This window comes from Stegostoma tigrinum, chromosome 6 (genome assembly GCF_030684315.1).
Source record: "Stegostoma tigrinum isolate sSteTig4 chromosome 6, sSteTig4.hap1, whole genome shotgun sequence".
Taxonomy (NCBI): domain Eukaryota; kingdom Metazoa; phylum Chordata; class Chondrichthyes; order Orectolobiformes; family Stegostomatidae; genus Stegostoma; species Stegostoma tigrinum.
In genome coordinates this window covers 78,174,396-78,201,985 of record NC_081359.1, presented here as the reverse complement: position 1 = coordinate 78,201,985, position 27,590 = coordinate 78,174,396, and the positions used below count along the sequence as shown (strand labels likewise).

General features: G+C 40.4%; 2 protein-coding genes across 4 annotated transcripts; one reads left to right on the top strand and one right to left on the bottom strand.

Moving 5' to 3' along the window:
• Positions 1-399: 399 nt before the first annotated feature.
• Positions 400-15,219, top strand: mtif3 (mitochondrial translational initiation factor 3). The gene is made up of 6 exons (XM_048532319.2): positions 400-650; positions 5,849-6,356; positions 7,682-7,836; positions 10,159-10,326; positions 12,101-12,152; positions 14,427-15,219. The coding sequence occupies exons 1-6, from the start codon at positions 642-644 to the stop codon at positions 14,495-14,497; spliced, it is 963 nt and encodes a 320-aa protein (XP_048388276.1). The 5' UTR covers positions 400-641; the 3' UTR covers positions 14,498-15,219.
• Positions 10,400-23,207, bottom strand: gtf3ab (general transcription factor IIIA, b). 3 transcript variants are annotated; one of them, XM_048532320.2, is made up of 8 exons: positions 21,392-23,207; positions 19,085-19,181; positions 16,605-16,693; positions 16,444-16,529; positions 14,286-14,369; positions 12,449-12,678; positions 12,081-12,134; positions 10,400-10,993 (listed from the first exon to the last, which is right to left on the bottom strand). In XM_048532320.2, exons 1-8 carry the CDS (start codon positions 21,535-21,537, stop codon positions 10,823-10,825), a joined length of 957 nt encoding a protein of 318 aa, XP_048388277.1. In that variant the 5' UTR covers positions 21,538-23,207; the 3' UTR covers positions 10,400-10,822. The 3 variants fall into 3 exon arrangements, with proteins under 3 accessions (XP_048388277.1, XP_048388279.1, XP_048388280.1); XM_048532322.2 differs by having other exon boundaries at positions 12,449-12,675; XM_048532323.2 differs by having other exon boundaries at positions 16,444-16,517.
• Positions 23,208-27,590: the final 4,383 nt, after the last annotated feature.

The window sequence follows — 27,590 nt, the reverse complement described above, 5'->3', positions numbered from 1 at the left end:
CTTGGCGGAAAAATCAGTGACAAGGGGGCATAGACCTTAGGTGAGGAAATCGTTTTTCACTCAGAGGGTCATGCTAATCTGACACTCACTGTCTGTGAGGGTGGTAGATGCATAAACCTCATAACTCTTAACAACTATTTAGATATATAGGGACAACAAGGTGGATGAACAGAGCAGGCTAAGCAGCATCATAGGAGCACCAAAGCTGATGTTTCGGGCCTAGACCCTTCAGAAAATTTAGATATACACTTGCGTTAGCAAGACCATGTGAGGTTATGGACCAAAAGTCGGGTACAATGGGGTCAGGATAATTAGGTGCTTGTTTTTGATCTGCACAGACTTGATGGGCAGAATGACCTGTGTGGTTGATCTCTACGACTGTGTTATCTAGTGTCTCTCTCTCTCCCCCTCTCTGATCCACTTCGCTTTCTCTCTGAGATCTTCAGTCTCTCTCGCCTCCCCGCCCCCTCCCCGGTGATCCACTTGCTCCCTCTGTGATCCTCAGTCTCTCTCGCCTCTCCGGTGATCCACTTGCTCCCTCTGTGATCCTCCGGCGGTGACAGGCAGGACTGACCTCTGACCGCTCCGTGTTTATTGACGGCCTCAGAAGCTGTTGTGTCTGTTCGGGGTGATTTCTCCCGATGATCCCGGTGAGTTTGACCCGCATAGAACCGCGGACATCCCGGGCCCAAGCCCTGAAGCCGGGGTTTGGGCCCGGGACCTGGACTTGAAGCCGGGGTTTGGGGCCGGGACCTGGACTTGAAGCCGGGGTTTGGGCCCAGGCCCTGGACTTGAAGCCGGGGTTTGGGCCCGGGACCTGGACTTGAAGCCGGGGTTTGGGCCCGGGACCTGGACTTGAAGCCGGGGTTTGGGCCCGGGACCTGGACTTGAAGCCGGGGTTTGGGGCTCCAGGCTGAGTGATGTTGTTGTCGCTAACGGTAGGGGTTTCTAGTCCTGTTCGCATATATTTTAAACGTTTGAGTGATAATGGGAACTGCAGATGCTGGAGAATCCAAGATAATAAAGTGTGAGGCTGGATGAACACAGCAGGCCCAGCAGCATCTGCAGTTCCCATTATCACTATTTTAAACGTTTCTTGTTTGAATCATTCCTTGTCACAGCGCCTGGGTTTATTAACATCAGTTTGTGCACTTACTTTGAAGGTCATCTTTTGTTAAAATCGAACATTATGTATCAAATGTCTAAAGACGACCTTAATGTCTGTTAAACGGGGGGTAAGTGAACTATGAATGAATCACTTTTAACAGAAAAGTTTTGAATAAAGAAAGCGGTTCGAAAACTTCTTCTACAAGTCAGGACACTTCCCAGATGAAGCAGGGGCTTGTGTGGTGGGCTGCTTCTGGAAGTAACTGTTTGAGGGGGAACATTCAAAAACCTGTCCCATCATTCGACTGCTTAATACGTAAAGTGTACAAAATCAAAAAAAGTTCGTGACAAAAATTATAGTAAAGGCCTTTTTTACAATTGTCATTTTGTCAGAAAATGTACTTTGTTGACTTGCACACTCATCAGTTAATCTCCAAATGATTTACCAGTTATTCTTCAAAGAAAAATGAATGTAAGTACTGCTTGTAATTAAGAACAAAAACAAAGTTGCTGGAAAGGCTCAGCAGGTCTGGCAGCATCTGTGGAGGAGAAAACAGAATTAATTGAGTCCTGAGGAAGGGTCATTGGACCTGAAACATTAACTCTGTTTTCTCCTCTACAGATGCTGCCAGACCTGCTGAGCTTTTCCAGCAACTTTGTTTTTGTTCCTGATTTACAGCATCCACAGTTCTTTCGGTTTGTACTGAGTGTAATTAAAGTGATTTCGGAAAGTCGTATTATTTCAGGCTCCAGATCGTTACTTTTGACTTGTTACAGTAGGTTTGTCTTCAGTTTTTTTTGTACATTGGAGGAATGTGTTGATCTTATTGTATGAATACAAGTCAGAATCCTATTTATCATCCCATGGAAGCAGCATTTTATTGTTCAGGTGAGCTTTTTGAAAGGGAAACAATTGTGTTGTTTTCTTACTACGTCTGCGTGTGTTGTCAGATATGTTGAGGCATTTTGTACCATCGGTCACTGAGTACACGTCAACCCAGCAGAAAGGCAAACACACTTTTCCATTTTTTGGTAAATGTAGTGCATAAGTCAACTCCCACCCCTCCCCTTTTCATGACGTGGTATACTTTCTTCCATAATTAGCTTTGACTTTCCACTCCACAAATGTCTGTTCTTACTTACCTTATAACTGGCTACAAGGAATTGAGCAGACAATATGTATTGCAAAGTTGTACAAATGTTTCAGATATGCCCACAGAGTATACTTCGTATGTGGCAAATGAAAACGCGAAATGAGTCTTCTAATAAAATGAATGAAGTACGAAGCTGGTTTCAAGCTGGAAGTCACAACATTTGCTAACTCAATGAATAAATGTTGTTTGGTGAATTTGGTGTTATTGATGAACAGGTGCAAGGATCGACGAAAGAATCCGCCCTGAAGATGATGCCCAAGGTCATTAGAAGCCTTTGATGATTTTCAAGTGTAAAACCATGCCAGAAGTTCCTTGCAGGAGATTTTGTGCCATGATTACAGTTGAATGGTTGAGAATTGAGTGAAGTTATAGATTGATAATGGATGGAAAGGCAAGGCAGTGGCCAGGATGAAGAACGCAGCTCATTAGCGTGGGTCATGTGTAAATTCCATAACAGAGATCAAGAAGCAAAGAAATAACACCCAGACTGAATCATACAGAAGATCTTAACATCCGTCGTCCAACCTTTGGCTGTGTGCCTCAACAAACCATTCAAGGATCATGTGAATGCCAAATGGAATGAGTGGACAGTTGTTGGAGGGAAATAGTTTGACTGAGAATGGACCAAGAATCTGCACTGCCATATTGATGTATCTTGCAGTTCTATCAAATTGGGGGATGCTATTAGTGTACAAACTGTCATCAGATTCCTTCAAAATTCAGAATAATCAATTTAGTGATTTATAGTACAGTGAGATGTTGTGGAGGGATAATTCTGAAACAGCTGGTCCAGAATAGAATGTTAGGATAAGGCCATTGCCAAAGTGACTCAAATTCAATGAACACTTTTTGCAAAAGACAGTATATTTGACAGGCTTTTAAACACTTGTTTAAAGATAACAGTATGGAGCTAGAGGAACACAGCAGGCCAGGCAGCATCAGAGGAGCAGGAAAGTTGATGTTTCAGCTCAGGACCTTTCTTCAGAAATGGGGGAGGGAGAAGGGAGCTCAGACCTCAAATAAATAGAGGACGGTTGGGGCTGGGGAAGGTAGGTGGGATGGTGATAGGTGAATGCAGGTAGGGAGTGGTGCGGACGATCAGTGACGTGGGAGAGAAAATTGACAGGTTACGTCAGATCAACAAGGCAGGGATGAGAGGGAGGGTTGGAGATGGGATGAGGCCGGGGGTGGGGAGATTTTGAAACTGGTAAAGTCCACATTGAGACCATTGGATTGTGGGCTCCCGAGGCAGAATATGAGGTGCTGCTCCTCCAATTTCTGGGTGGCGTCATTGTGACACTGAAGGAGGCCCAGGAGGGAAATGTCACTGAGGGAGGGGGAGTTGGACTTCAGTTCCTACTGTAACATTCCATTTCAGAATGGGCCAATAAAAAGAAACAGAACTGTCCAAATATATCAACTGACCCACGATAACAACTTAGTTACTGTAGATGTGAGTATATAAGCTGTCTTTGAAGCATCCTTCCTTCGCTCCATCGATGACTGTTAGCGGCACTGCCTCGTGCTTCCATGAGGAGCTTGAACAGTTCATCAACTTTACTAGCACCTTTTACCTCAACTTCAAGTTCACCTGGACCATCTCTGATACCTCTCTCTCCTTCCTGGACGTCTCTGTCTCCATTTCTGTTGACTGCCTCGAAATCAACACCTATTTCAAGCCCACCAACTACCACAGCTATCTAGACTACACCTCTTCTCACCCACCCTCCTGCAAGAATGCAATCCCCTACTCCCAATTCTTCCGCCTCTGCTCCCAAACATCTGGACAGTTCTATTTCTTTTTATTGGCCCATTCTGAAATGGAATGTTACAGTAGGAACTGAAGTCCAAATGGAGTAGTAATCCATAAATGATCATTCTTAAAATTGAGGATCTTGACTTATAACTTCATTGATCATATTCAAACTTATTTTTTTCTTAATAATAGTTTAAATTAATGTAATGTCTTTTACATATGATCTGGATTTTGGTGTGCAGGCAACAGTTTCCAGATGACACTAAACTTGGAAAAATTATAAACTGTTCTCTAAAAGAATATTATTGTAGTGGGTGCATGGGAGATAGATGAGGCTCAATACAAGAAAAGTGTAAGGTGATGTACTTTGATTGAAAGATAACTGTAAAAGTCTAAGATAAACTTGTGTATTTCTTTAGCTATGGTGATCTCTTTTAAAACAGTTTGGTAAGATAGACAATTATACCTCACGATTACTATTAAAAAATTCTATATTGGGAGTTTTATTCAGGCTTAAGCAAAAACATCTTCCTCTGAGCTTAAGTTTTACTTTATGCGTCTGAATTGTATGTATGCAGAATACTGGAGGTATATAGAACTGGAGGAAGTAAGGGACAAGATCTTGCAAATAATGTTGAGAATTTTTAAAATTGAGGTGTATTCAACTACAATCATGGACATGAAAGACATTGCTATCTAGTGATGCGAAAATTTTTATGAATGTATGTGAACACTCTAGAAATTGTAATCAAACAAAACTCTAATCTTATCAGCATCTTGTTTTAGAGACTGGGATATTTGTGGATAGACTGCCTGGAAGTCTTTACTAATTACATATCATTTAGCAGGCGGTTAAAGGACACCACATGGTTTTAATCAAAATGATTTTCAGAGCATTATTACAAGGCAACAATAATTATTTGGCCACAAAGTGCTCAGTGTATTAGTGCAGGTGTAAAGCTCTGCTTAGCAACCGTTAGAATTCTAAAATTTTGTGGGATTTGAAGATACATTAACTTTTAAATGTGATGAGTTGGCTTTCTAGATAATACAAATGATGAGATCAGGTGTGCGTCTTCCCCCAAGAATCCCAAATACTTAACAGAAAACAAGATATCTATATATCACTCAAAATTTGAACATTTTTCATCCTTCAGACCAAAGCTATTTTACAGTATCACAATGATCAGCACAACACTTATTATCAGAAGGTGGTCAGTGCCATTTTGAAGCAGAGATCCATCTTTAAAAAGACTGACTACATTGCAATAGTGAAAAGAGTTTGAATCATAGAATCCCTACGGCATGGCAGCAAGCCCTTCAGCCCATAGAGTCCACGGTGACTGTCCGAAGGCCCTGTACAATTGCAGCAAGATGTCCTGCTCCTGTACTTGAATCCTCTTGCTATGAATTCCAGCGTACCATTTAAATGTTGCACTGGCAATCTTGTGTTGAGCGACTGGTGTACAAGGACACCCAAGTCTCTTTGCACCTCTTCCTTTCCCATTCTGTCACCTTTCAGATAATAATCTGCGTTCCTATTTACCAACGTGTATAACCTATTATTTAACTACATTATATTTCATCTGCCATGCATTTGAATAACAGTGCATAAAGTTATTATTCACACTAATGCAGGTGCATTTTACAATTCTGACCTGGTCTCAGCCAGACAGTAACAACTTACTTCAGTTGTTAAATTGAAGCATGTCACTTTTGTCATGTATTGATAATGATGCAGAAAGTCACAGCACAAACACGTCAATGTAAAATCCACTTGTTCAAATCCACAAATATAGCAATAATTATTTGCCTTTTGTTTTTCTTTCAGACGGCTATACATTGCATAAAGAAACTTGCTCTCCAAACTACAAGTTATGCAAGTTTGTATATTTGTAATGAAAATGCAAGGCATTTTAATACACTGTTGATACAAACTATGATGAAAGAAACGATACTTCAGGCTGGATGCAACATACCTAATTGGAAACTAAGCCACCAGATTAAATCTGTAAAAAATTTTATAACAGCCGATGAAGGTGAAGGAGAGCCTGAGAAAGCTCAAAACAGGGAAAAAAAGGATCCAAGAGCACGACAAACAATAGGGAGCATTGGAAGAAAGATTCACCACCGCATCGTTCATGTGATAGATGAAAATGGCGAGAACCTGGGAAATTTGCATAGAGCTGATATTATTCGAATCATGGATGAGCGTGGAGTCAAGGCTGTACCTCTCAAGGAAAACGTTGACCCTCCAGTATACAAACTAATGACAGGAAAACAGATTCACGATGAACAAATGAAACTCAGGCAAAAAAGAAAGAATGCGCCTAACACTGGTGAGTGGATGAATAAGTTTGTTCTTGAGTGAAATGGTTTTCAAATTTAGCCTATTTTAATGAAAATTTTCCTTCTCTTCCCTATCTCAGAGAAGGATAAAAGAAATTAATTTAGTTTATATAGTCCTGAAATCATGTTGAGCTGATGTTTTGAGGAGTGGGGGTGGTGATGAAGCAAAAGAAGAGTTATATTTTCACACAATTAGCAATCTAAGCATTGTAAGGATAAGGATATCTACTATATAGCAATCTTGCTTTTGCTTCTTCCAAAGCTGTCAAAAGATGTTTGAAAAATGACTTAAAATTAATGGCCAGCTTCCCATGCCAATATGGTTAGGTAGCGGAGGCTAAAAATTCAGCTTCACAATGCAATTGTGTCCCTACAGCCTTGGGTAAGACACTGAATGGCCAGAGCTTAGACTGCAACATCACAGACTGTAGCATTCATGAAGAAACCCTGTCAAAAAAATGCAGATAGTCAATGATGTCCAAATTTGATGCTATCTTATGCCAAATACTGGCAGGTCTTTTTGCGAAGAGAATATACAACCTTGAAAACATGGATGATTAAACAAATCTAAAAAGTATTACTTCATTATAAACATGTAAAAAGTGAAAAGCGAATTTAAGAACATTTTAACGAAAAACTCTGACCAAGTGAGAAGTATTTGAAACCATTTTCTAAATAAAACATTAATTTCTCTACTACTGTTCAAAAGATAGTTGTGTGCTACAGTAGGAGTCAACACATTAGTGTTTGACATTGGTTAGCTCAGTTGGCTGATTTGCGATGCAGTGACACGATAACATAGGTTCAATTCCTGCGCCAGCTGAGGTCACTGTGAAGGTCCCACCTTCTTATCCTCACCTCTCACCTGTGTTGTGGTGACACTTCGATTAAGCTCACCACCAGTCAGTGTCTCTAATAAGAAAGCAGCCTTTTGGTCTTTTGGGACTACAACAACTTTACATAGAGTTGAATTTTTACAGTCTCAAACACTTTTTCTGACCAGAATGTCATGTTCTAACTAAACGAATATTCAAGTAGTTAAGGTGTTTAGATACAATGGGGAATCTGTGTGGAAAAATCTATTACATTGCATTCTTAAAATAAAATCCTTGTTGCGTAACCAAAATCAAAGACGAAGGCAACAGAGTAGATGATAGCGTAAACAGAAGCTTATTTTAAAGAGGTAGGGTTGATGAGGAGTTGGGAGACGCTGAGGGGGTTAAGAGTCAGATTTCGAATGGGAGGTCTATCCTCACATTGAAGTAAACAAAAACATGTTTTATATATTTTTTAAAAATGCTTTTTCTGAATGCAGGAGCTTGTCAAATCAAGGAGCAAACATTCTCAGCAGACATTGCAAAGCACGACCTGCAAACAAAAATAAAGCAGATCCAGCAATGGATTGACAAGAAGCACCATGTTCGGATTACTGTTAGAAAAGGAGCCGTAATAGACAAAGCAGATAAGATGGTAAGACCTGACAAAGACTAAAATTTGGTAAATCAATCTCCATTTTTATGCTATTGACAATGTAATTTGATGATTGAATTTTGTCCTAAAGGAATTCAGATGGAAGTATCCTTTATTTATTATTATAAACTTGATCATTTTAAGATATTTTGATGTGGTATTGCACATTTGGCCCTTCTCCCTCTTGTACAATTGAACAGAAAAAAAGGGCAGTTTGTTGGACAGCCATCAGGATGTATGGGATAGCTATGTAGTTCATACTTTATCTAAGCGGAAATAAAATTGTTAGTAGCTTAATGTTAATGTAAATTGGCTCATTAGTGATCCTAAACAACATGCTGCCTCCAAAGCCCTGGAGTCCTGGGTCAGGTCTTTCTACACTCCAATGTATTTTACTGCCACAAGGAGACTGAGGGTCATACAGCATGGAAACAGACCTTCAGTCCAAATCATGCTTGCCAAACAATGTCCCTATCGCCAGCATTTATCCCATAATCCTCTAAACCCTTCCTACTTATGTACCCATCCAGATGCATTTTTACATGTTGTAATTGTACCCACCACTTCCACTGGCAGCTCATTTCATACAGACACCACCCTCTGAAAATGTTACCCCTCAGGTCTTTTAAATCTTTCCCCTCACCGTAAACCTATGCTGTCTAGTTTTAGACTCCTCACCTAGCAAAAACATCTTAATTATTCACTCTATTCATTGCCCCTCAATTTTACAAACCTCTAAGTTCACCCCTCGGCCTGTGATGCTCAAAACAAAGAAAAAAGGACTAGTCTATTCGGCCTCTCCCTGTATCTCAAATCTTCCAATCCCAGCAACATCCTTGTAAATCTTTTCTGCACTGAAGTTCAACAATATCGTTCTGGTAGAAGGGCAACCAGAATTGTACAAGTGGTCTCACCAGTGTCCAGTCCTGCTGCAACATGACCTCCCAACTCCTGGACTCAACATTTCAAGAAACTATGTACATGCATCCCCAGATCTCTTTGGTCAGCAAAACTCTCCAGGGCCTACATTTAACTGTGTAAGTCCTGCCCTGCTTTGCCTTACTAAAATGTATCATTCATCTAAACTAAACTCCACCTGCCACCCCTTGACCCATCTAAACAAGGTGCCTTGTACTCAGATCGTCATCTTCACTATCCACTACAACACCAAAAATTGGTGGTATCTGCAAACTTACTTAGCATACCTCCAGTATTCACACCCAAGTAACTTATATGAATGATAAGCAGCCCAGCACTGCTCCTTGTGGTATATAGCTGGTCACAGGCCCTCAGTTTGAAAAACAACCCTCTACTGCCACCTCGTCTCCTACTTCAAACCGATTTTGTATTCAATTGGCGAGGTCTCCCAACATCCCATATAATCGAAAATTACTAACCAGTCTACCATGCAGAATCTTTTATGGACTTCAGCAAAGCATTTTATCAATGTCTACATCAATCATCTTTGTCACCTGTTCAAAAAAAAATGTGGGGCTTCTCCTATAATTAAAAGAACTCTGTTCCCTTGCTTCCAAATATATAATTCACCCTATTATGTGGGCCACTGTGTTTTCTTTCATTATTTGTGAAGTACCTTGGGAAGTTTTATTAACAAACATTTTGCCCTAATTTTAATGGCTAAACTTTGGCACAATAGTATTATCTACATTTATTAAAATTTGTTCAAGCACAATCATTGTTGACTGTAAAATTATAAAGACCTTGGAGCTGTGGTGACTATTGCCAATCTCAAATAAGATATTTCTTGTAATGGGAAGTGTTACCGCAATCAAGGTATTTCAAAATTGCAACAGTGATTTTTAACTGGCTTGCTGGAAGCTTCTTTAGGGTTTCTCTATCACAGACCACTGTTTGTCATGAGTAACCCAAGGAAATTCCTACTGCTCAGTAAAAACATACAAATTAGGTGGTGGACTGTTCAGTCTTTTGATCTTCCTTTAACATTCTGCAAGGTTGTGGCTGATCTGATTGTGCTTAAAAAAGCTGTGTGACATTTCTCTCCATCAGCTGTTATTTCTGCAATGCGGTCTAAAGGCATGGATGAATTATGGCTTTTAAATTTCTTTACAGAACCCTTACAGTGCATAAAGAGGCCAATTTAACTGATCAGCCAAATTACTGAAGCAGGAGTAGGGAAAGAGGAGGCTTGCTAAATTACACTATTGAAATATAGATTAAATTATGGATACAATGTTTCCTAATTGTGGTACCATTTGATTTAGTCAGAATATCAAGCTTGACTTAATTATTTGAATTAAGTTACATGAAATGGTGTTCAGCTTTCTTCTTTATTTCTTAAAGGAAATATTGCTGGATCAAATTGTACAATCCATGCCAGACAAAGCTACATACATATTTAAGCCAAAGATTATTAAAGAAGGGAAGGCAGCAATGTGCATTCTACGGCATCTGTCTGACAAAGAAATGAAAGCGCACAAAAAGGTGAAAATGGAATCGCAAGATCAAAAGGTACACCGTGTTTCCAAAACAGTACTGAAACTTTAATTACTAATAACTAAAACTTAACAGATTTAGTAATGAATTGAAGACATTTCCTGAATCTCTTTATTTAACACAAACTAGATAACATTCTTTAATCATTGGATCTGCCATGTAAACTTGAAGTAATCAACTGTCCATGTCTTAAATGGGTGTAGTTGACAGTTCAAAATCAGACTTACAATTACAGTAGCAGCATGGTCAAAATGGAGTGAAAAATCTGTTAGTTTTTAACTGACTTGACTGAGTATGTTTTACTATACAATGGCAGTAGTTAACTTTTGTATATACAAGAGTTCTTGAAGTACAAAAATAAAATGTATGAGTTACTCCATTTCTTACTATATGGCGGGACACCCACCACGAGTCTAAACAGGGTAGAAGGCTACACATTGGAAAAGCTGATGTATCCATGGAGAACCTGGATTGAAGTATTAGTTCAAAGTTTACATTTAGTCTCATTACCTTAATTGGCTACCACTGGTTGAGTTAGCTCATCTTTTTCTTCTAATACAGACGTTTTAGTCTTTTCAAGCATTTCAGTTAAAATACATGAGGCAGCAGCAGGCTGGTTCTTGGAAGGGATATATCCAGCAAGGCGAGATGCAAGACTACGCTTAGGATGTTGTCGTTTTCCCTGCAGGAATGATGATATAACATATAACAGAACCAAGAACTTCCCTCTTGAAACAATGTTACTTACTACTGAGCTCTGCAGGCCAAATACAAAAAGTCAATTATGTTCAGCTAAATTCGCAGAACAGTAAGCAATATAATAGAACCCTACAGCTGCAAGGTCATTTAATCAGATATCCACTTAGATTTCTGCTGCTTCATTCCTCTTGAACTTTTAGGTTTAGCATTCCTTTTCCACCAGGTGGTGATTTTCAACACCCAAGGTAAAATCTGTGCTCTTGGAAACTGCATCAGGATCAAGGTTAAGTGTGCAAATTACCTTACATGTCTAGGACATTAAAATATTAATGGATGCTAAAATATTTAACCAAACTCATCTAGCTAATTAGTAAAGAAAGATTGGTTAACTTTACAAATGGAATCCTTTTGATGAAGGCCATCATTTGAAACATTAAAAGCAAATAGGGATGTTGGAAATCTGAAATAGTAACGGAAAATTCTGGAAACATTGTTTTTCCTCCACAGTATGAGCATGGCCTATGTTTGCAATAATTTTGTTTTAAAAAGTGTCAAACACAACTTCAACACTTTCTTCATTGATGTGATATGACTTATTTAATGTTTCCATCAACGTTTTAATACTTAACTGTCAACTTGTCTTTCCTATTACTATCAAATCTGCTGTACATTTCCATACTCTGCTTTAGTTTTGCAAGTTATCCATGAAAAATAGTAATGTAGTATTTGTGACAAGTTCAGAGAATTAGAAAATTAAACAGTGTGGTTGGTTCTCAAAGTCCTACAATTAATGGTATCATTAACTCTTAAGACAAGAACAGAGACCCCCTGCAGGCATAGTTCCTGCATTGTTTAAAAATGCTGAGAATTGGAAATCTTAATTGTTTGAGATTTATAAATATTATCGATGGCTCTTTCACAATTACAATGCAAATTCCTCCTTCTCAAACACCTGCAGGAATGATAAAATAATTTGTTGTAAAGCCAGGTTTATCACTGTACAAGTGATGTTATGGAATATTTAACGGACCTGTAATATAAACTCAAACTCCACATATTTGATACAGTACCTTTAATTTCTGTTTTTTAGGATCATGAACAACAGCGTGACGTTCCAAACTTTGCTGCAACACAAATAGAAGGTGATTTTTAAATGTTGGTATTGATCTCTTTAAAGCATATTTAGTTTACAACTTTAAAACTTTCATCCATAAATCACTAGTCATTGTTAATGTATTCATCTAGAGATTTATGGCACTACGTGCTATACTTTGCAGGTGTAGGGAACTGGATCTTAAATGATTCAATTCATCTTTCTTTAATGAAAAACACAAATGTTCACAAAAAATATCTAGACAAGCATCAAGTTAGTTTATTCTCAATAAAAGGGATTCTTGCTAAAACTCATCTTTATAATTTGTAACAAAATGAAGCTTACTTTCATAGAAAAGTCTTTCCCACAGCCAGGATATCCACAAACAAAATTTCGTTGTTGCTCATGAAATGATAGAATATGGCTGTGCAAGTTAAATGACGTTGTGTAAGTTCTCTCGCAGTCTTTCCTGGGACATCTGAAGACTTCCCTCACTTGAGCATGAGTTTTAAGATGTGCTTGTAAAAAGGATTTGCGTTTGAATTTCTTATTGCATTGGTCACAAATGAAGTCTTCTAAATAAAAATTCAAAATATTAAGAGATTCCCAATCATACTTACAACTTTTAAAAGCAGACTGAATTTCCACTATTGAACAAAATGAAATGTTAACAGCAAACCAAGTTAATAACTAGTCCACAGCAGTTTTCTGCAGATTTGGTTAGGATTCATGATAGTTCAGTGAAAATTCTGAAACTGCAAAAATATTTGCCTTCAATCTTCAAGAATTTCATAATCTTATAAAAAAAGTATTCATTTGCTGAAGATTCGAAATAAAAACAAATGCTAGAGAAGCTCAGGAGGTTTGGCAGCATCTGTGAATTACAGAAAGAGTTAACAAAAGGCAACATGACTTTCAAAACTGAAAAATGACGATAATACACTTGACAAAATGCAAAGAGGAGTGAGCAGTACAGGTAGTGAGAATGCAGAGAACAGAAGACCAAAAGGTGTTAATGATAGTAGAGAAATTATACAGGTGGTAATATTGTGTGAGAATTGTAGAAATTAGGTCAGCTTTGCTGAGAGCAAACTCATGTCTTCAACGCATTATGGGCATTTTGTAATCAAAATTGCATTTAGACTTTAAAGTTGTTGAACTCAGTGTTGAGTTGTGAGGATTGTAATGTGGAAAATGAGGTGCTATTCCTCCAGTGAAGTTTTGCTTTGTTCAAACACTGCAGCAAACCCAGGACAGAAGTTTAGCGCAACCACCATTGGTGTTTTAAAACAGAAAACCATGTGAAGGTCATGGTCATTCTTAGAGTGAAGTTGTTCCACAAAGCAGTCACCCAGTCTTTTTGGTCTCTGAGTAAATTGAAACCATTGTGTGGGCAGCAAATACAGTGGACTAGATTGAAGGATGTACACTACTGCTTCACCTGGAACAGATAGATGGGGCCTTGGACAGTGAGGAGAGACAAGATAAAAGGGCAAGTGTAATCACAGAAGGTGCAACACCTTCTGATGTTGTGTGCAAAGAAAGGTAACAGTTGCTATAGAATGCTGACAAGGGAGGAGAAAGAGGTGTTAAGTTTTAGCATCCTGCTGGAGGTAGCAGTGATGGTAGATGATGATGATGATGATCATCATCCTCTGAATGCAGAATCTAGTGGGTGGAAAGTGAGGACAAAGAAACCCCTCAGTTAGTCTGGGATGGAGAAAGTGGTGAGGACAAAAAATTGCAGGAAATAAGCTGGACATGGTGTCGGTGTCGGGATGGCAGTGTGTGTGGTGGGACAGGGCAGGGAAAAGAGACCAAGAAAGCGTATGTGAAGGAAGGAAACCTCGGACATGTCAGAGGCACAAAGTAACATCACCTGAAGAGATGATGGGTACTGACAAATTGGGATGATGTAATGGAGTATGTGCATTCAAAAGGGAAAGTAATTTTAGTTTTAAAAACTTGTAAAATTTCATGCATTTATAGTTACGTGCTGGCATATGCACGGTGTATGGAGAACTGAAGGAACACATGGAGAAATTTAAGTAAAAATTAAATACAGCTTAAAGCTGAAACTAAGAAAAGTGGCAGTCACAATACATGTTAAACAATAGCATTTGTTTCAAGAACATCAACACTATTCAATTACTTTGCAACTAACTCTCATTTCTTTGGTTACCTCTGCGATGCTCCCTTGTGTGACTAAGTAACTCTGTCCAGGTTTTTCCAATAAATGAGCAGAATTCCACTTTACATTCATAACCTGCAGAATCATGACATGTCAGTTATAACATGCTAACATCATTTATTTTGTATACAGGACTGTCACTGGGGACGAGAAGAGAAGCAAAAGTACAAGTCAAGTATGAAGGGCAAGGAGATCTGATGTGAAAAGCTGATTCTCTCCCTCTGCAAATTTAAGCCAACATTTCCATTACAGACTTCAATTACACTTAATGTTAGCTAATCATGGAGAAAGAGTATATCCTTCTGTTTAAGGATACAGTGTACTCAGGCCAGACAGCAACACAGATACATACAAAGAAAACAATCCTTGAAGTGCTCAATTTTTTTTATTTAAATCTACCAATGTTTTGACACATTCAGTAGTTTAACAGCAGAACCATCGAGAAACCAACAAGCACATTTACTCTCAATTGGAATAGGTGGTGACAAGTTTGGGGGCAGATCGGTGAAAGAAAAAGGCTACCTGCTCTGGGCTACTAAGAACTGCTGATGTTGGAGTCAGAGATGACAGGTCAGGCAGCATCAGATGCCACCTGACCTGTGTTCCTCCAGCCCCACACTCATCTCTACCTGCTCTGGGTTTTTTTTGCTAAGAGAGGAGATGGGGAAAACAAAAAGGGGAAGGCTGGAGGAAAATAGATTGCAAGACAAGTCTGTCTGCTGAGGTGTGGTTACAGTCAGGAACTTTTATATTCTGTGCAGCTATTTGAATGCTATTGTTTTAGTTGTTTCAGGTCATTTACTAATCACTATCTAACAAGTGAGGTCTAGCTTGTACAAGGGCAGTTGTCTCAAGTGTTGAGCATTGTGATGGGTTAGCTAGCCAATGTATTGGTCTTTTCAATTAAAGGACTGTTCATTAAAAATGACTGTTTATTGTTTTGATAATAGAAATAATTTTTAGTGCATTCTCTCCAATTTTTTGATTCACTAGACTGGGGAGCAAATTTAAGTGTAGAACCTCACATGAAGAGGTTAGAGCTATCCGACCCAATTCATAAAATAAAAATAAATTAATGCTTGTAAACAAATAGTCCTGTCTTCTTAGATTTTTAATATTGTGGTCAAGTAGTAAAACTATTACAGGTTTCTTTTCTTCCGGGAATTTTCAATTATTTAGAAATACTATGTGGTTTTACTTTATGTAATTTGCTGTGGTTGGCCCAGGGATTTATTACCATTTTCCTTTACTGTACTAGACATTGTTTTATGGCCACATATTCTGAAAGGACAGGTTCTCCAAGTATTAATTTTTTTTATCTTATGTAAACGTCACTGAAATTTCCTGAATTTTTCAAATCCTTATACAAACAAGTCACATTACACACACCCTAAGCAAGCAACCAGCCAACTTGCAACATTATTTGACTACAGAAACTGCTTACATGCTGTCACTAAATCAAAACTGTACAAATAACTCCATCATATCATCAGTATATAAACAGATCTGATGACAGCTGGCATTCTACAAGACTAACAATGATACAATTCACTAGGAAGTCAAACACAGGAATGTGGATTGGAGGTCATACAACACCAGGATATGGTCCAACAGGTTTATGTGAACTCAAGCCTTCAGAGTGCTGCTCTTTTGTCAGATGAAGTGGCAGCTGTCTCATAAGTGTTGAGCATTGCGACAAGTTAGGTAGTTAACTTTACCTGAAGAAGCAGTAGCACTCTAAAAGCCAGTGAAGTCAAATAAACCTGTTGGACTATGACCTGGCATTGTGTGACTTCTGACTTTGTCCTCCCTGTCCAAAAACACCAGCACCTCCATATCCACATCATGGCTACATAGCTGGAGCAAGCTCAAGGAGTCAAATGGCCTATTTCTATTCCTAATTTATAGGTATGTTCATAATCCTTATTTTGCAACAATGGAGAGAATGTAACAAAAAATTCATGATGACAGGTGTTAAACAACATTGTACAGTTTCTGAATCACATTATACATTTTTACCATACAGCGGTGGCACAAGAAATTCCAATCTCATAAAATCTTAAGGAAGGTTTTAGGTCAGCAAATGTGGCAAGATGCTTGGAATAGTTCATTAAATATATGCTGGATGAAAAGAAAATTAGGAACACACCTGCATGTATCTTTTCATGACGCTTCAGCTTGCTTGGTAGACAGAAACGTTTGTCACAACCCTCATAATTGCACCTAGCAAAGAGACTGAAGTGTAATTAAAAGACTGGAATATTTCCTTATCATTGGAGAAAAATCATTCAAGCAGTATTTGATACTTACTTAAATGGTGGCACATTTGTGTGTTCATACTGATGCACCTTGAGTTGCTGATGCTTTTTAAATGATCTGCCACATCCTTCAAAATCACACTACAAGCAAAATACAAAATTTGTCAATAAAAACAAAGTTGACAAAAATGTTGTCAGTTATTTTTAATTTTGTGCAAGTTACAGCCCACCAGCACATATTCAACTTCTGATAATTGTGAGCAGCTTCTAAAAGTGCAATAATTTCAGCCACTTTGACTAGTCTTGACAAAGGAATCACATTTTCATGGATTAAAGATCCAATCCAGAGGTGTGAACACCCTCTCACACGCTGATATAATGCTGGTTCATTGAAGAGGTGGTGGCTTTTTTTGTAGGAAAACATGAGAGAAAAGTGTCCTGGATGAGATTTATCCATAATAACATCATCTTCAAAGACAGCTTATCTAGGAGCTTAATTCATTGTGTTTATTTTAAGTGACATTGTGACATTTATACAATTGGGGTCATATTTCCCAACATTACAATAACTACAATTCAAAGTGAGCCATTAGATGTGAATTACTTTGGAACATTCTGCGATCATACCTTTCTTTAAAAAAAGTTTCTGTGAAAATATTCTTCAAAAGGAGAGTGCCATTAAAGGAAATGTTTGAAACATCAGTTCACTGATTGTTAAGAAAGTGAGCATAACTAAGTTTGTTAAATTCACTCATCCAGCCTGTCCTTGAACAAAATTTTATGTAAACCACTTTGGGATATTCTGTACTATTCAATTCATTTCATTCAGCACACTAAATTTGAGTTTTCAACACATGCTAGTACAGGCAAGAATGCACAGGTCTGATTAATGCACGATAATCTTTGGGTAATTTGATAGACGATCATTAGATTTTATGTATAGTTATGATTTGAGAGACGATTTCCAATGTCATATAACACCAAATAATTAAACAACCAAGACAAATTCAACGCATGCAGCCAGTCATGTTATCCTTTTAGTTGCCACCTTACAGGACCACCTTTCACTTTGAAAGTTGCTTGTAAGCTAACTCAACCAGTAACTCATGAGGTTGCAAGATCTGTATTTTAAAAAAAGCTACAGCAACAAAATTTGAGTTGGGGAAAGAAACCAAAACCAAACCTCCCATGCAGTTTAAAATAAAACAAAATTAACGTTACTTTTACACAACAAATCTAATATCGTATAATACACCTGAACATTGGCAAACAAAATTTGACACCTAGTTACCTAAGCAGGTATAGGACATATCACCAAATGTACAAGCATAAGATCTTAAAAGTGAAGAGAGGGGTAAGAGGCATAAAGAGGGAATTCTGCACTCTAGAGCCGAGGTAGCTAAAGGCAATAGTTGAGGAAATAAAATCAGAAGAATAAAAAAGACAGTATTACAGAATCAGGGTTCTGAAGGAGAGAAACAGACCACAAAAGGTAGAGGAAAGAAGCCACAGGGTTTCAAAAAGCTAGATGCTGCAAAAATAGCAGCCAATGTCAAATGCAATTTAAAGGTGAATGGGGTATGGTGCCAAGTTATGATACATCCAAATTTATGGAGGGTACGATGGAAAATGCCTATTGGGCAGGAAAACATTCAAATAGTCAAGTTGGGAAATGTAGGTACAGTTGAGGATTTCAGCTGCAGATAAAATGTGGCGGGGCAAAGATAAATAAAGTTAGGAAGTGTGATTAGGCAATTTGGGTGGTGTAGCCATGTGGTTGAAAGCTCATCTCAATCAAAAAGATGCCAATCTTGCAAAGTCTCGTTTAGCCTCAAGCAGTGATGAGGAAGGGAAAAGTGTTAGTGACAAGAGAACAGTGTGTTAGGTAGAGTTTAACATTATTGAAATGACCTTTCAATATAATCAGTATTGACTAGTAGGTTAACTGGACCAGTCAGACCATAGCTACAAGAGCAGGTCAAAGGATAATGGTTTTGCAGCTGATGAATCATCTCAACTCCCTAAACAATTTGCATCATTCGCAAGAGAAGTCAGGAGTGCAATGGGAAAACTCTTCAAGTGCCCAATAAGTGAAGCTCCAGCTCTTGAGAACTTGATACTGTCTAAGTCAATGCACACCATCCGCCACTTTGAAAGTTTTCTCCCTCACCATTTGCACCCGTGTACCATCCACAAGATGCACAGCACACCTCTTTGACAGAACACTCAAACATTCAATCCTTACCACCTTTACCTACAAGACAAGAAGCTAGATGCTAAAAATGCCACCTGCAAGTTGCCCACCAGTCAAAACCATCCTGATTTGAAAATGCAATGTTCCTTCAGTCACTGGGTTAAAATTCAGGAAACCCGTCACTAACAGCATTGAGGTAGAACCTTCACCATAAAGGGCAGCAGTTGACAGGGGCTTACTACACACATGAAAATTGTGGGATTAGATACAAATGTTGGCCGTGCCAATGGCATCCATATCCCGTCAATTAGTGACAAAAAGGAAAAGAAATCCAGTACCGAATAAAGCTTTTCTATATTGTCATGCTTTCTTGAGATATGCTTTCTCAAATTGTCGTTTGTTGTAAAAGTCTTACTGCATCTTTCATCTGTACATCTGCAAGACATTAAAAGGTTAAGTCTGGGATTGTTTCAAAGTGTGAAGAAAACCATAAGAAAATCTAAACATTACATCATATTATGATGCTTCCATGGTTGATACAAGGAATAACTTTCCAGTTATATCCGAAGCAATCGCTGTTGAGCACAGTAATGCTCAATCAGCCCTGACCTGAACCTTTAAAAACAGTCACAGCTTGTTCATTCATCTCCAACTAACCCTTCTTCCCTCAGTGCATCATATTTTCTGGTCTCTTTGAGAAGAGTGGGTGAGGTGACGACCTTGTGATAGGCAAAGGCTGAGATAAATTAACAGGACCTCGTTAGATTAGTCCTTGCTATACGATAAAGACGAGCTAGCCATTTGTCAAGTTTCTGGTATGTGACTTAGGTTATTTCAAGTTTTAAATAGAAAATGAATGGTAATAAAAGTTAGAATGTGTAAACAGCAACATAGATAGCTAATATGTTGAAATATTAAAAATGCTTTAACGATAGCTCTACGGGTGCTGAGTCACAGTTTGCAGTATGTGGGTGTTCCTGGATGCCAATTTGAAAGAGGCCAATCATTACAGCCTGACTAATTTAGTGAGAGATTTTTGGGCATGTCAACCAGAGTAGATAGACAGCAACCGGTAAATGTACTGTATTTGGACTTGCAGAAGGCAAGTAACAAGATACTTCACAAAAGGTTAAAATCAGTAAGTTCGCATGGTGATAGAGCTAGTACAGCGAACTTTGTTTTAGTCAGCACTCTTGAAAAATCAGCAAATACATACTTGAAATACTGGAAGTTTACCATATTATCATGATCTCCCCCATGTTCAAGTAGTCAGTTGAGAAGGATCTCTACCACTAAGTTTTATTCAAGGCAATGTTGTATTATTATTCAAGTAATTTATGCTGTAAATAAATTATAACAGTGATGTGCATAACCCCTGCAGTATATTTGCATTAGTTAGTACATGTTTTTACATTGAATATATGGACCTCTTGATCAACCAGACTATTTCATCAACTGGCACACTCTGTTTAATAAAAAGTTTGCCGTATAAAGCGAGTGGGATTAAGGTGTTCTTTTTCAAACTGGCAATTTGTAACAGTGGGGTTCCACAGAGATCACTGCTTGCACTGCAACTGATTACTATAATATATTATTAGTGATGAAGGAAGGAAGGAAGCAAGTAACCTGAATCCAAATTGCAAGTGACCAAAAAAAAAAGTGGAAAGGCAAGTTGCGAGAAAGATACCGTTTAGAGACATATCATTGGGTAACTAAGTCGGCAAAAAGTTAGCAAACGGCGTATAATGTGGGAAAACGTGAAGAAATTCATTTTGGAAGGGAGGACAAGAGAACAGTATTATTTAGATGGGGGAAGAAAACTACAGAAAACTGCAACACCAAGGGACCTTGGGGTACTTGTGCATGAAGTACAGAAAGCTAGCAGACAGGTGCAGCAGGTAATCAGGAAGACCAATGGAATGGTGGTCCTTCTTTCAAGGGTTGGAATAGAAAACTGTACAACATGCTGGTGAGACCACATGTGGAGAACTGAGAGCTGCTTGGGTCCCCTTATTTAAGGAAAGATATATTATTGAATTGCAGGCAATTCAGAGAAGGTTCACTTGGATGACATTTGTAATAAATAGTCTGTCTTTCTTGTTATGTACAGAAACCTGGTCCATGCTGTCAACCTGGGTTTGAAAGACAGGAAAACTGGGAATGCTGCACATGTTTTTAAAAATGTTTAACTTTTAAAAATACTCCAGGAATACAGATAACAAAGTGTGGAGCTGGATGAACACTGCAGGCCAAGCTGCATCTTAGGAGCACAAAAGCTTACGTTTCAGGCCTAGATCCTTCATCAGAAAACCTTTTCTGATGAAGGGTAGAGGCCCAAAACGTAAGCTTTTGTGCTCCTAAGATGCTGCTTGGCTTGCTGTGCTCATCCAGCTCCACACTTTGTTATCTCGGATTTTCCTGCATCTGCAGTTCCCATTATCTCTCTCCAGGAATAGTGGAGCTTGGTTTCCAGCACACTACTTCACTGAGGCATTGTACACCCATAATTGAGAAGTTCCAATCATTTCCTTTATAAGAGACTTTTAATTTGGTTGATTCTTGGCTGCATTTACCCTAAATGACTAAACGGATATGAAAACAAACATCTTACAGTGAAGTTAAGAATTTCTCATGGTGTATCTGACCTAAATGGTTTTTCTTCTCCATGAAGAAGAAGGTGCCTTGTAAGATGACCTTTCCTGGAGAAACCTTTACCACATCCCTCATATTGACAGGAAAATGGTTTCTGTAAAAAAAAAATTTGGTAAAGATTCTTCTTCAGAGTCATCATATTCCAGTAATTTTCTCAATCTAGCCTTCACTTCCAAAAATGAAGCCGACCACCCCAGCAAACTGAGGCATATAAATAACAAGGACAGAAAACCAAGGCTTCACCAAAGGCGCAGTGACAATGTTACCTGGCAGGGTGATGAACCAGCTGCAATCAAACACATCAGCTCGGCGAGCAAGTCTACAATCTCATCCACAACGTAAGCTACAAGTCTTGTCAAAAACTTTAAATTACCCCCTTAGTTTTGAACTCCTTGACCCAGGAAAAAAAGACATTTGTTCACCTTATCTATGCCCCACATGATTTTATAAACCTTTAAGGTCATCCATCAACCTCCTATGCTGCATTGAAGAAAAAGCCTATCCTTATAACTCAAGCCCTCCACTCCTGGCAACATCCTGATGAAGAGATAGTAGGAACTACTGATGCTAGAGAATCTGAGATAACACAGCATGAAGCTGGATGAACACAGCAGGCCAAGCAGCAGAGGAGCAGGAAATTGATACCGAGATAGTACGAACTGCCGATACAGTCCGACCCAAAATGTCAAGCGTTCCTGCTCCTCTGATGCTGCTTGGCCTGCTGTGTTCATCCAGCTTCACACCGTGTTATCTAACAGCCTGGTAAATCCTTTCTGAACCCTCTCCAATTTAATAATATCCTTCCTGCAGTAGGGCAAACAAAATTATACACACCAGTCAAAAAGTGCCTCACCAACACCCCTGAACATGACATCCTAACTCCTATACTCAATGGTCTGAGCAATTAACCACTGTCTTAGTCTTCTTAACCATTGTCTTAGTCTTCTGTCTACCTGTGATGCAACATTCAAAAAGATAACCTTCCTAAACTCCTAGGTCACTTTGTTCCACATTACCAAGGACCCTACCATTAACTGTCTAAGTTCTACCCTTATTTGTTTGACAAAACTAAAATACCTCGCATTTATTCAAACTCAACCCTATCTGGTACTCCTCAGCTCACTGGCCCAATTGATCAAGATCCCTTGATAATCTGAGAGAACCTTCTTCACTACCAACTATACCATCAATTTTAGCGCCATCCACAACCTTACTAATCATGCCTCCAAGATTCTAATCGAAAGCATTTAGGAAAATGACAAAGTGCACCCAGCATCCATCCCCGCAGAACACAACTGGTCACAAGCCTCCAGGCGGAGAAACAATCCTCCAACACGGTCTCCTGCATTTCAGCCAACTTCATATCCAAATGACAAGCTCTCCTTGAATCCCATGTGATGTAACTTTGTTAATTAGTCTACAATGTGTAACCTTGTCAAGGGCTTTACGAATATGAGGTAGAACGTTTTAACGGCACTGTTCTCACGAGCTCATAATCGCTCATATAAAAATATAAATAAAACAAAATACTTCTGATGTTGTAGGAATAATAAATCTCTACAGTATTGATCAGGAGTAGATTATACTGCGGGGCTTGATTTGATGTGAAGCCGTATAGAACACGCCTGGTGACAGCTCCGGAAGCGCCTTGCAGCGAGGTTACTGAGGGATTAGTCCCAGACCCTCCTACATCCCCTGTGTGCCTGCACAGGTGAGCGAGTAGCCGCCAGTTCTTGGAGAAAGTGGCTCCGCAACCGAAAGAGCAGATATAGAGATTCCGGCAGAGTCTGCCCCGCTCTGACACCAATGGCCGCTCCACTCGGCCCGGCCCCGCGCCCCCCTCCGGCCCCTCCACTCGGCCCGGCCCCGCGCCCCCCTCCACTCGGCCCGGCCCCGCGCCCCCCTCCACTCTGCCCGGCCCCACCTCCCCCTCCGGGCGCTCCCCGCTGCCCGGCCCCGCGCCCCCCTCCGGGCGCTCCCCGCTGCCCGGCCCCGCGCCCCCCTCCGGGCGCTCCCCGCTGCCCGGCCCCGCGCCCCCCTCCGGGCGCTCCCCGCTGCCCCCCTCCGGGCGCTCCCCGCTGCCCGGCCCCGCGCCCCCCTCCGGGCGCTCCCCGCTGCCCCCCTCCGGGCGCTCCCCGCTGCCCGGCCCCGCGCCCCCCTCCGGGCGCTCCCCGCTGCCCGGCCCCGCGCCCCCCTCCGGGCGCTCCACTCTGCCCGGCCCCGCGCCCCCCTCCGGGCGCTCCACTCTGCCCGGCCCCGCGCCCCCCTCCGGGCGCTCCACTCTGCCCGGCCCCGCGCCCCCCTCCGGGCGCTCCCCGCTGCCCCCCTCCGGCCGGTCCCCGCTGCGCGGCCCCGCGCCCCCCTCCGGCCGTTCCACTCGGCCCGGCCCGGCGCCCGAGCCCGAGCCCGAGCCTAAACCCTCCTCCAACCGGCACGGTCTCCCAAAATCCATCCCCTTGTAATCACAGTGCGCAGGGTCAGGAGATCTTCTATCCGGTCTGGAATAATAAGGGGGGGGTGGTTATATCATCTTTATTCAAGTATAACACAAGCTACAACAGTAAACGTAACCTTGTACTTCAAGTATAAATCAAATTCAGTTAATATTAAAGTTATCCTAAATTGGTCTCATTACGGCGCAGTGTTTCTATTTTTTAAAAAATTCTGTTTTTACTTAAATCACTATCATTCACTTGGACTAGCCCGATGACATCACACCGAGGCGAGCGCGTACCCAGTAACCAGCTCACGTGGCCAAGCAGCATCTCTGGAGCCCAAAAGCTGACGTTTCAGGCCTAGACCCTTCATCAGAGAAAAAAAAATCTGCCATCCTCCCCTCATCTGGTCCACGTGTGACTAGACCCACAGCATATGGTTGACTCTGAACTGCCCTCTGAAATGCAGAGCAAGCCACTTGGTACAAGGGGATTTACAGTTGGGTATTAAATGCTGGCCTAGTCAGTGATACCTTCTATGAGCAAATTAAAAGAAATGCTGTCTCGTACCAGTATCTTGTTGTTAGTCTCGATAGGTAGTCTCTTATCTGCGTAAACCATTCTTGACACTCATCGCTCCGTAAGTGCTCTCCATGTAGAAGACAGCACCCAACTTCAGAGAAAAGCAGACATCCTAATTACAAGTTCCCAAGGTGATAAGCCACTAATATTGTGACCACTGACAATGTGTATCCACCTGGTTGAATGTGGAATGTTTTGTTTGAGGAGGCTGCAGATGTCAGCAATAACCCACCTTAAAAATACAAGTATTCTGAGGCACTGGTGCTCACATTGGTTGAGAGAATGGATTGGAATCCCAGCCCCTTGGAGCTGGGATTGAGTGTGCATCCCCACTGCACCTCCCCTTGCCTGTTGTCCATGGTTTCAGAACTTTACATGCAGTTCTAACTTTTGTAATGCTTCACTGGATAGTATACTGGAAATCAAGCCCTATTATTCCTCGTGCCCTCAAAAATTAAGTATTTTAAAAAGATTTCCCAATTTACCCAAATTTCAGACCCACTTTGTCAGAAAGTACACAGTAGGTGCCTTATACATGGACTGTGATGTACAACAGACAGACTCTTCGATCCAACTTGTCCATGCTGACCAGATATCCTAAATTAATCTAATTCCATTTGCCAGCATTTGGCCCATATCCCTCTAAATGCTGATAGAAATTAAAATTATTGGGGCAGTCAAAGGGTTAAATCTCAATGATCAGCAGGATGATGTACTGATTTATGGAGTGTTACAATAATCAATAGAATGCTGTACCTTAATAGAATGAAGTGCTTGAGAATAGGCCAAGGAAGTGTAGAACAATGGTAGTACACCTAGGTTAGCTATTAGTTGCATGTGGCAGATGTAATAATAAATAAGAAACTTGGATAAGGCACAAGATGCCTTCTCGATGCAAGTTAGCAACAAAATGGCTTCTAGGCTGCAAACTGTTTACCAATTCTGCTAAAGCTACATAATTCACTCACCCTCAGGCTGCTGCAAAGAAAGATAGTAGAAAAATGTGCTTTTCAAAATACAGCAGTAACCTGATAAGATAGAAAAGCACTAACCGCTCTGACTGACCTTCAAGTGCAGGTGCAATGGCTCTCTGTCATGAGATAGAGATGATCTAAGAGTAGTGATATAAGTTGTTTACCAATTAATACCATTGGGCATGCTGATAATTTGAAGAAAGTAGGTTAGCAAAAAGGTATAAAAAATAGCAAGCCCCGAGGATTGGGGGCGATCCGGAAACCATTTTCTGATTGTCACAGCTTTTGTTTGCAAATAAAAGTTTAATTTTCCCAAAGAATTCTCCACACCTCCTGGTAGTTTCTCCACTACAAATTTGGTGCAACGAGCAGGGTTGTGAAGAGACCTATCTGTAGAGGGGCGGCAGCAACAGGGCGCTTCCTGGTCCGCTGGGGACACTCCTGAGACTGGCAGAATAAGGGTGCACCCAAAACAAAAAAAAAATTTTTGCTTCCAATTCAGACTATATTCTGTTAGCTTGGGGGGTCCTCGGGGACTCAAGTGCAGGGAAGCTGCCGAATGGTCTGCAACCCAAAGATCCAGACAGTGGGAAGTAATTTAAAGTTGAAGGAGATGTGGAGGACTGTTCATGAAAACTGCTCAGTGGGGTAAGGGAGAAATAAGTGAGAAAGATCGGTTGAAGTAAAAATTCCACATGGTGTAAGTAAGTCCCTGTGGATACCGCCTCGTAGGAAGCGGGGGTCTGAACGGGCAGGGCAGAGAGTTCTGTGGATACCGCCTCGCAGGTAGCGAGGGTCTGTACGGGCAGAACAAGTGAAGTTGAATGTGCTGTTTTGAAAGTATTATTGAATCTGGTTTAAATTAAAGGGGGATAGATCATTAGTAATTGGCTGAAACAAAACTGCAAGGAACAGTGATAATGGGAACTGCAGATGCTGGAGAATCCAAGATAACAAAGTGTGAAGCTGAATGAACACAGCAGGCCAAGCAGCCTCTTAGGAACACAAAAGCTGATGTTTCGGGGTCTAGGCCCGAAATGTCAGCTTTTGTGCTCCTAAGAGGCTGCTTGGCCTGCTGTGTTCATCCAGCTTCACACTTTGTTAGCAGGGAACAGTAGCAGTTTTAGAAGTAGTATCAGATTACAGAGCTCTGTAGAGACAATGACTTTTTGACAGTTGGACTTAGTAACTGTCAATGAAACAGTATTCTATACTGATTGGTAATTGTTTGAATATACTGTACGATCATGCCTTGTAGCCTGCTTTAAGTATAAAAATATGTCCTTGTATTAACCTGTGGTGTGCAGCTCCTCCGAAGAAGACAGAAATGCTCAACTATTGTGTTCCCGGATGCTCTGTACCCGGCCATAGAGAAATAAAGAGTTTAAGCCCCCCTCCCCCGTCGAGGTTTTCGTATGGTGCCGTGACTCTGATTCGGTACGGATGGATTGTGGACAGCAGTGTAAGAGCCTTGAGTCCTCCACTATTGAGCGTAGAGGAATTGGCCAGCCAGACGTGAGTATTTTTTTCCATCTGGTTTTTCTCTCATTTAAAATAGTGGTTGATTCGACCCTTCACTGCCTATAGTCTAAGTCCAGCCTGAAAAAGCATCGGTCTTGGAAAGATAAGAGGGAAATTTTAAATGAGCAAAGAGGAGTCGGGGACTCCATTTAAAAGGTCCGGGACCTACGGATCGGGGATCCAGAATAGAGTTGAGGACTCTAACATTGTGAAGTGAGACACAAAAATAGACAGGTCGGGGACCCAAGTATTGGAGACTTTACATGAGTTGAGGACTCAAATCTGGTCAAATTGGCATTGTTTAAAGTGATTTCTAAATTAGTCTGTGAAAGACAACACTAGGGAGTATCGCGATATATATAACAACGAGACAGTCAAGGTCTTTGGAGTAGTGAAGCTTTTTGTGGAAGTCATTAATTAACTGTTCATTGAAAGATTGTTGATTAGTAAAGGTTTTGGGTTGACATGATAACGGAAACTTGTTTAAGATGGGTAATATAGATAAGACGGAAGATCCTCACTGGTGAAACTGTGTGAAAAGCATCCGGATAAATCTGAAACTCTGTGTAAACTTTCTGGTGCCTTAATAACAAATTAGGGAATGAAATTTGGACAGTAGGGGGAACTTGAGATGTAGATAAATGCATAAAAGTGAAAGAAGCAATTTGAAAATGCAATTC

Bases quoted from the DNA above. Each gene is read 5' to 3' on its own strand.
- mtif3 (XM_048532319.2), top strand. The intron at 10,327-12,100 runs GTACACCGTGTT...TCTGTTTTTTAG, and splicing joins TGGAATCGCAAGATCAAAAG to GATCATGAACAACAGCGTGA. The intron at 12,153-14,426 runs GTGATTTTTAAA...TTTTGTATACAG, and splicing joins TGCTGCAACACAAATAGAAG to GACTGTCACTGGGGACGAGA.
- gtf3ab (XM_048532320.2), bottom strand. From the start codon at position 21,537: ATGATGACTCTGAAGAAGAATCTTTACCAAATTTTTTTTTTACAGAAA. The intron at 12,135-12,448 runs GTAAGCTTCATT...TTTGTGTTGCAG, and splicing joins GGAAAGACTTTTCTATGAAA to CAAAGTTTGGAACGTCACGC. The intron at 10,994-12,080 runs GTACTGTATCAA...TCATTCCTGCAG, and splicing joins CTAAAAAACAGAAATTAAAG to GGAAAACGACAACATCCTAA.